Below are 13,661 nucleotides of genomic sequence, written 5' to 3' on the forward strand. Positions count from 1 at the left end.
ACAGAATTATTGGGCTGTTGAGGAACCAAAGCTCATACATACGAAAGATCCCCTGTTCACAGGGCTGCGTTCAGGAGGACAAACAGATCAACATCTGAGAGAGGAGTAACTGGATACCAGTGCAGCACTAGTGTGGCAGCAGTGTAAACCCTGAGAATTGTGGGCTGGTAGCAGTGTTTAGTGTCCTGAAGTATCAGATTTTAAGCACAAGCTGAAAGGGAGAGGTTTTTTTTAGTTTCTTTAGGATTATTCCTACACCATTACTACTCCATCCCTTCAAATATTCAGCAAGAAGGGATGAAACAAACAGACACACAGATCCACCTTATCGCCCTGGACCCTGTGTTCTCCGAGCTAGAATGACACCAGACAGGAAGGCCTAAGGCCAGGTCACTGTTCCCTGAACTCTGTCATCGCCTAAGCTTCAGAAAATAAAGTCTGATGAGTCCCCCTACCGGGTGGGCGGCCCTGTTCATCAGCTCCCCACAGCCAGTTAACCCCATTCAGCTGCACTCCAGCCTGTGACACTGCACGACGCCCACAGCCGCCTCCCCCCCCCGGCTTCAACCTCCCGCCGCCAGCGCGCCTTCCTCACAGACCCCACCGGCGCTCTGCCCAGCACATTCTCCAGGCTTCCGCTGCCCCCCGGCCGCCCGTCAGCACCGCTGCGCTGGCAGCAGCGGGCAGCGAGGGTCGAGCAGGCTGTGCTGCCACAGCCGGGACAGGGGCCGTGCCGCCTTTTCCCTCCGAGGGCGGCGGCGGAGGTGAACGGGACCGCTTACGAGGCGGTAGCGAGGGGCTCGACAGCCGCAGGACGGAGCTGCCGGCGCCGTTCCCCCCCCGCCCCTCAGGCGGCGGCGCCGGCGGCCGTTGGCGGGCTCGGGGACTGCCGTTAGCCAGCGGCGCCGCGCGGCCCGGGCGGGAAAGGCGCCGCAGCCCCCCCCGCCACTGCCCGGCCCCTGAAACGCAGCCCCAGCGCTAACACCGCTTCTTTACCCCCGGCCCGAGTGAAGACAAACCCCCGCCCAGGCGTTACCCGCAGCCGCACGGGCACACCAGCCACCGGCTCTCAGGCGTGCCTGCGCCATGAAGCACACAGCTACTGCAGAGGCACTGCCTTCACTTTACTGTTGCCACAGGTGTAGGCGGATCACTCGAAGAGGGTCGTGTACTGACTGCATAGCAACTACTAAAAGACAACCTCTTTTAAAACCATTTTCTCTTCCATTAACAAGTATTTAATGTGTAACTGTCGCCTTTAGCATGCCAGCTGTCTGCAAACTTGCCTCCTAGGACAGCACCTCTAAACTCTTTTCTTCTTCTGTTGCATTCCAGCTCATGCCTTTACAACTGCTGTACTTTTCAGTCAGTCACCCATCTTCTTGTCTCTCTTCTCTCCGCCCTGGCCCGAAGACCAGAGAGCACAAAGGCAGCACAGTTCCTTTTGTTTCCACAGCACCAGGAGAGAACACCTACTCCTCAAGGGGTTCAGATGCAATACCTTTTCATTACAGACAGGCACCCCCACCCCACCCCCTCGTATTAGTCACAAAAAGACCAATTTCACCTCCCTTTATTACATAGCTGCCAAAACAGGAAGGAAGTACCACAGGTGGTTCCTGTGTAGGTTGACCATCTCCTTTCTAGGCTTTCCCTCAACTGGCGCTTCAGATTTCACTTGTCCGCTCAGCATTGGGTCTATCACACTCTGAACCTGGTCATCTTTGAAAACCATCATCATGAAATGCAGAGAGATGCTAAACAAGAGCCCTAGACACAAAAGTAGTGTGAGGCTTTATTGCCAGATGTTGTACACTGTGTGTTATCTTTAGGAGTCCTGATGTGACCAAGGCATTTCATGACATGAACTCAGAGTAGAAACAAAGCAAACAAGTATTACGAGTGGCATGTTTAATACATTCACAACACCAGAAAGGCAGAGCCTGCTGAAGGGAAAAGTTTAAGAAGCAATTAAGCTGCTCTCCCAGAAATAACTTCAACTACCACTGCCTTTTTTTTTTTTTTTTAAAAAAAAAAAAACCAAACCCCACCCAAAAACCTAAAAAAGTAAAGAAACCCCAAATTTGGGGCCAAAAAGAAAAGAACAAAACCCCTTACCCATTCAGGCAGCTAGGTAGAGACATCCTGGAAATACAAGACAAAGAAACTACAAGAGGTGCCAATTCCCACAGCAACTACTTCTGAAGTATCTCCTCCTCCTTGCCATCTCTACAGTACTGTACTTCCCTGCCATAAAGAGAAGGTAGTTACAATAGCCCACAGTAACTTCAGGAGTATACAGAGTAAAAATTCGGTATAAGAAGATACTTCCTTTTCTACAACCAATTTCTGCTTTCCAGTCCATCAGAAATATGTATTTTTTTAAAAAAAAAAAAAAAGTAAGGCTGTTGTTTTCAAATGGTAATAACAACTGCAAGAATAGGATTCATGTAGTTGTTAGTTGTCCTGAACAGCTGCACAGCTATTCCAAACCTCTCAAAATTTCACAGAGCAGCACTATGGAAAATGAGCACCAAGCCACTACTCCACTCCCACAAACTGATACAGTTCCTTCCTTCCCTCCTTCCATGCCAATTCTTACTTCTTTTACTCAAGCACTCCTTCCAACACCTCACGCAGCAACTGCTCAGCATCACTTAAGCATTATGAAGGATCTAGTGCTACAGGAGATACTTACTGAGATAATCAAGGAATTCTGTTTTAGTTTCCACTTGCCTAATGTTTCACTGCTGACAAAATTAACTTCAGAAGAATTATTATTTGATACACTCTCTTCCCTAATGTTCTCAATTTTTAACTGATCTTGATGCAATATAGGTATAATTTCTCTTAGTTCTTATTTTGTCAAAAATGAGACGATTTAGATATTGAAATTTATCTAACATTTAACTCTGGCTACTCATCAGTGTCTTATCACATTTAAATCAAGGCATTTAACTGAATGTATTTATGAACAAAAAACACTGAACATTTTTGAAGTAACAGACAAAAATAAGTTGTTATTTACAAGTAATATATATAACTACTACTGCGGTAGGCCTTTATACACTGTAACTGCAGTCAATTTTTGCATTGTTTAAAAATATTTCCTTAAACAGAAACTGTTCAGAATTATCAGTCTGTCCATACACATGTATGTTATGAGAAATACAACAGCTTTTCACATTTTTAAAATTAGCGTAATTTACATTTTTTTTCCCCCAATATCAAGTGAAGATTTAAAAATGGTGCAATCTGGAACACCAAGACAAGTAGCTATAAATGTTGAAATACAATCAATTTGGAACATTAGTGTTTCAAACTATAAATCCATGAGAAAAAATCCCAAATATTTGGTATGATCCCCTCACCATCCACCCCCAAAAGGTCAAAGCAAGATAGTCTTTTAAAGTAACAGTGATTATTGCATATTATATCTTTGGAAAAGCAGAATTTTAACCAAAAATATTTTTAATGTAGTTGAAATACTGATGCATTTGTCTCAGGGAGGAAAGAAAAGTAGAACACATGATCAGTAATGTTATCAGATCAATACAGTTAATTTGTTCCATCCTTGCTTTGAGTAATCCCCCATACCTCAGATAATTCAGTTGAGTGAATGGGTACTTAAAGCAAGCAAATGCAAGAACAATCCAGTTTCACAGGATCAACTTGTCATTCTGTAGAAGTCCTTTAAGAATCTTGCTCTTAACTTATATTAACCCCTCATTTAAGTGCTGACAGGTAAATTAACATATATTTCAAACTGATACAACAGGGAAAACATTTACCTTTTTTAAACCAGGATATACAAAAGACAATTTGCATAGTTACAATTTAAGCACAAAGTCACTGTAAATAGGTACAAAAGCATTTATAAATTTACTAAATTTGCTGCTGTTTGTGCCAGTCAAATCTTACATAGGTATGAATGTAAACTTGAAGGGATTGAGGAGAACAGTCAGTGTTTTTGCTTAAAAAATATGTAGAGAACACTTTTTAAAGGTTTTAAAAAATATTTTCTGCAGCAGGAACAAACAGTTCAAACCCCAAAGAAAGCCATCCAAAATGCCCATATTCCTCCTATACAGCAGAGAAAGTTTGTTCATAGGTTTCAAACCTACATACAAAATGAGGCACTAGTTATGCTATTTTGGAATGTGTCCATAACCCTAAGATTTCAGTTCACCCCAAGACTTCCAAAACACTGTTGGTTTCTAACTTCCTAGGAAAACATATCTTCAGAAGGTGGTGCGTAAGAAAATCCAACAAATGCATCATCTGCCTCTAGGACACTGGCGTTAACAATGCTGTAATCGGAAGAAACGCAAACTGAGTATGGGACCATTTCTTCTGTAAACACTGCATCAAAATTCCCAATGTCGTCTGGTCCAACCTAGAAAACAAAGATCTGTCAGTTGTCATATTAATACTGTGTTTTAAACTTGTGCTTGTCATTCAGATTGCAAATTTAGCTCTTGAGGCTATCTGCTTTATGTTGTTCTTTTGTATTTAAGTACAGGAAATTTAACACCTCAGCAGTTCTGAACACAGCTATTAAAAGCCTACTTGTTTCTTTTAGGCTGGAGTTCAGGCCAAAGCTCATACACCTTTATGGTCTGATAAACCTAAGTAGTATGAAGAAAGTCTCTTTCTTAAATGACTGTTAGGGAGATACAAAAACTAACACGCCACCCCCCGATAAAAACCACAAAAACACACCCAAAAAAACCCCAAAACCTGAAAAGAAAAAAAAAAAAACAACACAAAAACCACAAAAAACCAGACACCCTGAACCAGACCAAATTCTCTTTCTCCCTTTTCCATCAATAATATTTTGTTAAATTCTAACAACAGTACTGCTGTTACGATAGACCAGCTTCCCAGTAACACACCTAAGAACTAAAGCATAGTAATATTTACTCACTGAGAAGAGAGACAAGACCACTAAGGCTTCTTCACCAAACAGACACAGAGCTGACAAGACGATGTTCTGATGTGACTTTAAGGAGGACTTCCTCCCTACTGTCCAGTCTGTGTCATGCCTTGTCCCTCTCCACCTCCCCCAAGTTTTTGGGCAAGCGGTCACAGGTTGACAGAATTTAAACTGATGGGAGGATAAAGAAAAACTGCAACTAAGTCTTAGTATCTACAAAAAAGCGCAGGAAATTAGTCTTTTGGAAAGTCTTCAAATAAAGAGACTATCTGTATTTTCTTCTTTGTTCTTCAGACCCCACAAAAATTGACAGGAATAAGGAGAGGAAACAGGGATATGTCAAACTGAGTTTTAGGTAAAAAAAGACAGTATCCTTGCTCAAAAGGCCAGTCAGCACTGGAGGGGTTCCCATTCTTCACCATGCTAAAACAAATATTCCTTGCAAACAGATGAGCCTTCGAAGGCAGAAATGTGACAAGTATGAACTAAAACAGTACCAGGCACCTACCACATTAGGATTAAATGGTGGTGGAATCTTCTTCTGAAGAAGATCAGTCCAGCTGAGAGATTCAAAGAACGGGTGTTTTTGAATTTCAAGCTGCAGTAAGGAATAAAGATTTTAGATATTTCAGAAATCCATCCTGTGCATCACAGTAAATACTACTTCAGACTGCATGCACATAAAGAAGTCCTTCATCTGTTTATTTATTCATGGTTTACTTTGCAATAAAAAGCTGTAGTTGGTAAAAACAGCAATTAAAATTTGTTAGCCTGCCTCTACAAACTGGTTTTCTTTTAAGATTGTATTTTCTTCTTTTAAGCCTTAAAATCAACCACCTTCAAGTTTACCACAGAGCAAGAATGATTTCTGTGTCTGAAGTCCACCACAGATCAAGAATGTTCTCGGCTCCTGCCTTAAAGTTTTGTTAGTTTTTGTAAAGCAGATCCTTGTCTGAGAAGTGGCTCTTCAACAACTCTGGAACATGCTTACTAGTTACCAAGCAGCACACAGCTATGCTAAATGCTACGGTCCTTTCATCTTGCTCCACACTGAGAAATGATCATATCATAGTCTAACTGCTCTGTCACAAGGTCAGGCTACCTAAAGCTAAGGCTGCAAACAGAAGACTACAAAAGTCTCACAGTTAACTGGATGGAAGAAGTCATTCTAGATCATTCCTCACTGCACAGTTCTGAGGACATCTACACTTTCTCACATCACCTTCCTGCAAACAAAGTTTGTGGTGTTACACTGGGAGAACATTTGCCATGATTTTAAGGCTTAAATAAAAGCTGCTGTTTGCATGGTAACAGTGTTCCTCTTCATCTGAAGACTGTTTTTCACGTAGTTAAACTGACATTACCAGAAAATAGTCTTTTCTTTTGATTACTTCCCAGTTTCGATACTAACAGTGAAACCTACCTTAGTACACCTTAGTGACTACTACAACAGGAATTATGTTTCCTTTGCTGGCAGGCAGCAACCAAGCTCAAAATATTTATACCCCACGATAATCATCTCTCCTATAGCCAACAACTTTTAGGGATTGACCACACTGGTGTCTTTAACAAAGAAATAAACAAGAGGAAAACGGACAGGCATAACAGAGCAATCTATCTCCAACTATTAAACCTGTGCTGTGCACATAAATTTGGTGATGTCCCTTTAAAGGAAGTAGGGCTTGATAAATTAGGACATTACATACAAAATCTTCCCTTGCTCCAAGTCTGCTTTGCCGATCTTTCTCCAAAAGTTCTTCCAGAATAGACCAGGCTGTAAGACTGATTCCTGGGCGCAAAACTAAGGGCTTATGAAGAATGTTCTCGTACATCTCGGCAACATCACGGCAGTAAAAAGGAGGCTAAAAACCAAGAAGTTATACATGAATTTCAAGCTATACACAACATTTTGTTTCATGTGTATGATTAGTAAATGATTCTATAATACAAACTGCTAGCAGTGAAGAAGAAATCTACCTCTTATGCACTAACTTCTAAATCAGTCATCACCACTGCCAGATCTTTACACTTGAAAGCTTCCCCACCTGCTTCCTCTTCTCCTAACATGTTCACACACTTATAAGTAGCCACAGATGCCATCCAGCTTCAAAGCTCCCATTGAACTTGCCTGAAAAGAACATGAGTGGAAAAACATATCGATCTCCCTATTTAAGGTCCTATGGGAGGAGATAAAACTCATGAAAACTAACAACAAATTGTTACTGGAGTAATTACATATGACTAGAAGAAACATAGTAAGATTTTTTTTGTTCTAATGCTTCATCAAGAAGTGGAAAAGCTAGGAGAAAAGCTGGGAGACCCAAGTAAAAAAAAAAATTTTAATTTTATTTATGCCAGTATTTGGTAAAATTTTACTGTTTGTTTTTTTTTTTTTTAATTGGATGTTATCACTGTTGATTCAGTTTACTTCCATATTCCCTCAAAGGGATGACTACTTGTCTTCATCAGAACTGATGTCCAGCAGTTCACTGGAAAGCAAAATTTTAGACATCAAGAGGCAACACAAAATCCGAAACAGAAAAACAGGTCCTATGTTACATATAAGACAAACTGTTCATTTAAGTGGAGTATTTCAATATTTTGCAAAAGTTACCATCTTTAACAACACTCCAGGGTTATTTCACACAAAGAGGGAGAGAGGAGGGAAGCAACCCCTACCCCCCACATATTAAGTACATACCAGCCCATAAAGCATTTCATAAAGAACTGCACCAAGGCACCACCAGTCTACTGTGTTGTCATAGGGCTGCTTTTTAATGACTTCTGGTGCAAGATACTAAAATAAAAAAATAAATAAAGTATTTTAGAGCATTAGGCTAGCAAGAATAAAACCTAGGTTTTAGTCACATCACAGTAAACACCTTCAGGAAAAGTTGCTTCATAGCAATTTTAAGACTCCTAAGTATTATCTTGTCCTTCAACAAACGTGGCAAATATTTCTGCACCATCTGGTCATTTAGCAAGTAGGACACCTGTTTTCCCAACTGAAACAATACCTCCCACACACTACTGTTTTGCCAAACTACTTTGGCACTGCTATTATGAAGCTTATTTTACATTTCAGATAGGTTGCTGCACTGTTGCAGAGGCAAGGCAGCTACCAGCCATGCCTATTCTGCCATCCTATGCCTCTATGTTCTCCATCCAGTGCATAAAAATAAAATAAGAAGATACTAATTCTGCCTCAAATCTACTGTTATGGAGAAACTGCATGACCTATACTAAGTTTCACTGTAAATCTCAATGAGGGCATGAGTTGTGAGTTGCTAAATTAGGGATTCTTGTCAAATAGGTATCACTTGATTGATTTGTGATAAACATCAGATACCATCAGATGCTGAATGACAGCGCTAACTGGTTTCCATCTGCCTTGCAAGAAATCTACTCAGCATTTCAGAGCTTACTAACACTGCAGCACAAGGACAGCCACTTCATGAGACCATTCTTTGTCAATATGTAATATAAAATCACTGTGGCTGGATCGTCATCATCTCAGTCCTCATCTACTGCACATAGTTTCTAACCTCTCAAAACAAGAGGATGCTCACTTCTATCATTCTACTACCCAAATTCTGAAATTTAATTTACAAACAGACAATAGCATTGTCAGACAAGGCAAGAGACTTAAACTCAGTTTAATTTGATCAGTATTCTCAAATTTCCTCCATGTGTCAGTGCCCTGTAACTCATTTCACTATAGATGACCCTGTAAAAGCATGAAGTGTTTTGAACTCAACTACATAAGCTTTTTTAATCTTTCACAACATCCTATGAGCTTTTTAGGTGTTGGAACTCACCAAGTCATTCAACTCAAGTGTTTAAAAACACTGAGAAGTTCATTACACTTTTAGCAGGATTATGAAAGATCTGAATCTACATCTTGGATTAGAAAGGCTAATACACAACTGCTTTGTTTAGTCTTGATACTTTTAAGAACTCATATGAAGCAACAGCATTAGCATCCTCTTATGTTGCAATTCATGCAAGTCCAAGGTAAGTGTGAAGACTAAGCCTCTGAACATGAGAAAAAAAACCCACAGATTTTCTCAAACAGATGCAGTTACCAGTGTTTTATATATTGTCCTTTGAACATTACAAAATATTAAACCAAATATTGTTTCAGCTTACATTTACCACTCAGCTTTATGGACTCCTACTCTGATCACAACTAGGATAAGTTGTCACTTGGTGCCACCTGCCTATTTTTTTTTTTTGAGTTCAAATGTTTCAACTAAATGCTCCTCACTCATCCTTCATTGCCTTCAAAGGCTTTTTCTGTAATCTAAAGTATGTTAATCAAAATTATCAAAGCCACTAATCCTGGTATTTTAGTGAATCCCTCATGTGTTCAAGACTTCCAGATTCTAAGTTTTCTCAGTAAAAAAGACAACAGAGCTCAATAAACTTGGTCAGCAAGTTCAGAGTTTCATGCATATGCAAAATTTGCTCAAGACTCAGATATTAAGTACCTATAAACTTACTAAAAATCAGTGGCAGGATTCGTATTGGCAAATCTGCTGCAGCTGTTACACAAGCAAACTGTCCTGTGTCTAGCCAGTGGTTAGGAGATGTGGAAGGAAGCAATGTTTGAAAATGCTTAGAAAAAGGAAGAAATGAGCTATGGGCATGTGGGTAGTAAGCAGGAGACACTGTGTAGTAGTAAAAAGGACAGAGATCTGCAGGAAGCTTGTCTTTGGTTTGGTTTCATGGAAGAGCTTGTTAAAAGAATGCAAATCTCCAGCAGTACAAAACAGAGTATTTGATCTTCCAGTTACACAAGTATTAGTAATAGTCAACAGGCACTGATTACTAGCCAAAAAACCACAAAAATTGTCAACATACTTCTGGTGTCCCACAAAAAGTTGCGGTGGTATCAGAACTTGCAATCCCTTCTTTACAAAGTCCAAAGTCTGTCAACACAACATGACCCTGTTTAAGAAAGAGTGGTATTTTAAAAACAGAACATGCTCAACATGTGGATACACCCAAGTCAATTTTGTGAGAGGACACAGAAATCCAAAAATTATGTTGCATACTTACTAATGAATCTAGGAGAATGTTTTCTGGTTTTAAATCCCTGTTTAAAAAAAAAAAAAAAAATTAATTCAAAACAGCAGTCACTGGCGCAAGAGCTTCAGAGGCAAGGATTTTTATTCTTCAGCTGAAAGTTTCAAATTTTGTTGAAATGGTTACGTTCAGGTTTCCTGTACGATGATTTCATGGAGTGGTTTTTATTCAGTAACTTCTCCTATTTTGAACTTCTGCAGAACAAGGATACATTTCAGAAACTTACCTGTACACTATATTTATGGAGTGTAAGTAGCCCAGTGCACTGGCTATTTCAGCAGCATAAAATCTGGCTCTGTGCTCAGGAAAGGAACGTTCTCTTTGTAAGTGAAAGAACAGCTGTAAATATGCAAATAGTAAATAAGAACATTATACACAAAAAAATCAGGTTAATAACATGTAATTTTAACAGTGAAAAGTAATTTTATTTAGCTGTCCACTTTTTTTTAAAAGTGTAAAATGAAATAAAATTGGTTTTCCTGCATGACTTTGTCATTCATTTACTCTCTTCCTTTCTTTTTTGTAGCTCACAAATGGATAGGTAACTCAAAACACATAAGGACATTCCCCTAAATCCAAGACTAGTCAAAAGGAGGTAAACCACTAAGCTGTGAACAGAAGTTGGCAAGATTAAATCACACAAGATAGCCTCCTAACAGAATATAACCTGATGTTAAATAAGTAATCTTCCATTTCTGTTTATGCTCGTATTCAAAGTTTTGTACATAAGTATCTACAGAATTGTGTTCTGAAATCACCTAGATGTAGATCCCTTTGGAAGATGGATATTCCAAGCTGATCCACAAATTCTCTCAACCACAGAGAGCTGTCTGCCTTCAATAGTTTGAGCAGATACAGAAGTCTAGCTGAAGATTAAGTCATAAACATACAGATTAAACTATACTACCCATTCAACTTCTAAAGATTTTAAGAAAGCATAAATTTTCTTCTTTCCGCCTACAAAGTTTGGGAAAAAATAAAAAGACATCAGAGTTTTCCAGGTACTTCATTCAAATCTGAAAGCTGTTTTGAATTGTATTTTTGTTTGCTTGAAAGAATGCCAAACTAAGTTGTGGCCAGGAATTCAGAGTAGAGCAAACCAGGAGTTTGCTAATAGAGTCTACATCAGATGACAGTACATTAGACAAGAGAAAGGCCTGTCTTGCCCCAACTCTGACACCTAAAGGGGCTCTAGGAGCACTATAAATACTCATAGTAGGCCACATGAATATGAACTAATGTATACCCTAGTACAGATCTCATCCAGCTGCAGAACATAATGGGAAACCTTGAGGTATGCCAAAACAATTTCACTTCTACCCCTTCTCCGGTGCTCTTTCAGCTACCAGAGTTTTATCACCTACAACAGTATCCTGTCTCATTCTTCTTCCCTGTTCTGCTCAACCTTCTTTTGATAAGACCTTCTTAAATGTGTACCTTTTTACATCAGTAAATTACCAAATTGAAACACAGCAAGTGACAAGACATACAGCTCTTCTTTAAAGCATGTACATTGGATAGTTCCATTCAGACAATAATTTTTCATTACACTCTTTTCTTCAATCACAACTAATTTCCTAGATAGGTCCAAGTATTATTAGTCTACAAGACCCTTGATTTTACACAAAACCTGCTGAAGGAACGGAAGCAACATTTTATAACCTTCTCATGTGTACTGGCTATTCAACCAGTTCATACATGAGTTTCTTGAGCACTCCTGGAAGTACTGGGTACTTTGAAAAGCAACAGGTCCCTAGCTGAAGACAAACTGCTCCAGAACATCTTCTTTAGACATATACAGACTTTCTCCATTTCTTTCATGAGTTTTCCTCTAAGTTATTTAATGGCTTTTCAGATTCAGTAGCATTGCTTCAAGGAAAAGAACCTGAGGATAACGCTGTTTGGCAATAAGTAATTAGACCATGCAAAATGACAGAATAATCCCAAGGTTCCCAGTATTATCAATGTAGTAAATTCAGTTGCCAGTTTCCTTCCTTCCGCTTTTGAAATACTAGCATCTCAGCTAATGCAGATGCAAGAGGAAAAGGTAGTTTTACATGGTGAAAAATGTCAACAGAAGATTAATTTGTAATAAAGGTAAATTTATCTAACTATAAAGTACCATATTTGTTTCTGACAACTGTGAATAACTTTGGGATTAAAGTTGTCACTAAGAAGAGGAACAGGGTCCATATAGAAGTCTGTAGTAACAGCAGGTAATAATAGTATTTTCAAAATTGGGAGAACGCTGATCACAGCCCGTTGTAAAGAATCATTTTGTTCCTCCCACCTAGATATAGCAAAATAGAGAGACTCAAATCCAAACACAACAACCACATACCTCTCCTCCATTAACAAAATCCAGGACAAAGTAAAGCTTTTCTGTTGTTTGGAATGAGTAATGTAATCCAACCAAAAATGGATGTTTCACATTTTTCAAAAGCACATTGCGTTCAGCCATAATATGTTTTTGCTGCAAGGAAGTAAGAGATCAATATATAAACAGGAATGATTTTGTAATTAAGGGGAAAAGGGCAGGAGGTAGGTGGAGAAAGAATATTTCTCTTCACCTCTTTCCTATTAAGAACAATTTTTTTCTGCAGCACTTTGACAGCATAGTATTTCCCATCCAGTTTTCGTTTTGCAAGAAGAACCTGAGAAATTCAAAACAAATGAAGAAATGTCATTAGTTGTAGTTCATGTTCTATTTGTAACAATTTCATAATTTCAACATAACTGGAAAGTATTCATGCTATTTTTTCCACAGTACAGTTTCTTTGCTTCTAATACAGTCAACAGCAATACAATCACCAATAAAGCGAGCTTACAGTTCAGTAAATATCTGTCATGACAGTGGTATCACGAAAGACTGAATTATATTATTTCTTTTCCATGACCTGCTGAATCACTATCAAGATCAGTTTCAGCTGTTTTTGTAAGTTTTAAAGTTAATTTAATGAAAAACAACAATTTGAAAAACAACCCAAAAACAAAGACTTGAAGAGAGACTCTGTTGTGTCTTTGCAGAATATCAATATAAGTCACTTTTCAATGGGCTCTTGCTCACGCTGCTCCTCAGCATTAGGGGTTTGACGAAACAGTCCATGCCAACAAAGAAATGCATGATTTGTACTGCAGCTGCTGCACGAGCACAGGCGTACCTCCCTTCCTCTCTGGGGGAAAGAGAGGATCCCTATTGCTGTTAACGAGAAAGGGAAACGTTCCCTTTTGTTACTCCCAGCAAGTGACTGAGGCAGCCAACAGCTGCTACACCAGGGGGAAAATGGCAGGGCCATGAAGCAGCAGCACAGGGATCCAATATAACAGTTCATAAGCCACCCCAGACCGATACCACTTCTAAAACCTCTGGGCAAGTCTCTAGCCAACAGTCACTATGCACAAGGCACCAGCTAGCATCCCTGCACCAGGATAAGACACAGTAGTAAGAAAGCTCACCTTGCCAAAGCTGCCTTTTCCAATAACTTTCAGGAAATCAAAGTCTGTTGGTTTAGCACTGAAAGATATTTAGGAAGGAGACAAGTCATCCAGGTAGAAATTACAAGCTTTATAGCTGTACAGCAGTCTAGTGTAGCACTGCAGTTGTAATGCAAGAACAGTCTGTTAGCACCTCCTTCAT

The 13,661-nt window shown here is 39.4% G+C and overlaps 1 protein-coding gene across 8 annotated transcripts in view; it reads right to left on the reverse strand.

Moving 5' to 3' along the window:
- Positions 1 to 1,815: 1,815 nt before the first annotated feature.
- The window catches only part of SGK3 (serum/glucocorticoid regulated kinase family member 3), a 69,753-nt gene continuing 57,907 nt past the window's right edge, over positions 1,816 to 13,661 (reverse strand). For 7 of the 8 annotated variants that reach the window (XM_074898869.1, XM_074898872.1, XM_074898874.1 and 4 more), the window contains 10 exons: positions 13,481 to 13,538; positions 12,595 to 12,678; positions 12,366 to 12,497; positions 10,251 to 10,363; positions 9,998 to 10,034; positions 9,800 to 9,886; positions 7,638 to 7,733; positions 6,643 to 6,798; positions 5,445 to 5,534; positions 1,817 to 4,396 (listed from right to left, as the gene is read on the reverse strand). In XM_074898869.1, the coding sequence (XP_074754970.1) occupies positions 4,226 to 4,396; positions 5,445 to 5,534; positions 6,643 to 6,798; positions 7,638 to 7,733; positions 9,800 to 9,886; positions 9,998 to 10,034; positions 10,251 to 10,363; positions 12,366 to 12,497; positions 12,595 to 12,678; positions 13,481 to 13,538 (1,024 nt within the window). In that variant the 3' untranslated portion in view covers positions 1,817 to 4,225. Of the gene's footprint in view, positions 4,397 to 5,444; positions 5,535 to 6,642; positions 6,799 to 7,637; positions 7,734 to 9,799; positions 9,887 to 9,997; positions 10,035 to 10,250; positions 10,364 to 12,365; positions 12,498 to 12,594; positions 12,679 to 13,480; positions 13,539 to 13,661 lie in introns of all 8 variants that reach the window. The other variant, XM_074898875.1, reaches the window with a different exon arrangement.

The sequence above is a fragment of the Athene noctua genome, chromosome 2 (genome assembly GCF_965140245.1).
Source record: "Athene noctua chromosome 2, bAthNoc1.hap1.1, whole genome shotgun sequence".
NCBI classification, from domain to species: domain Eukaryota; kingdom Metazoa; phylum Chordata; class Aves; order Strigiformes; family Strigidae; genus Athene; species Athene noctua.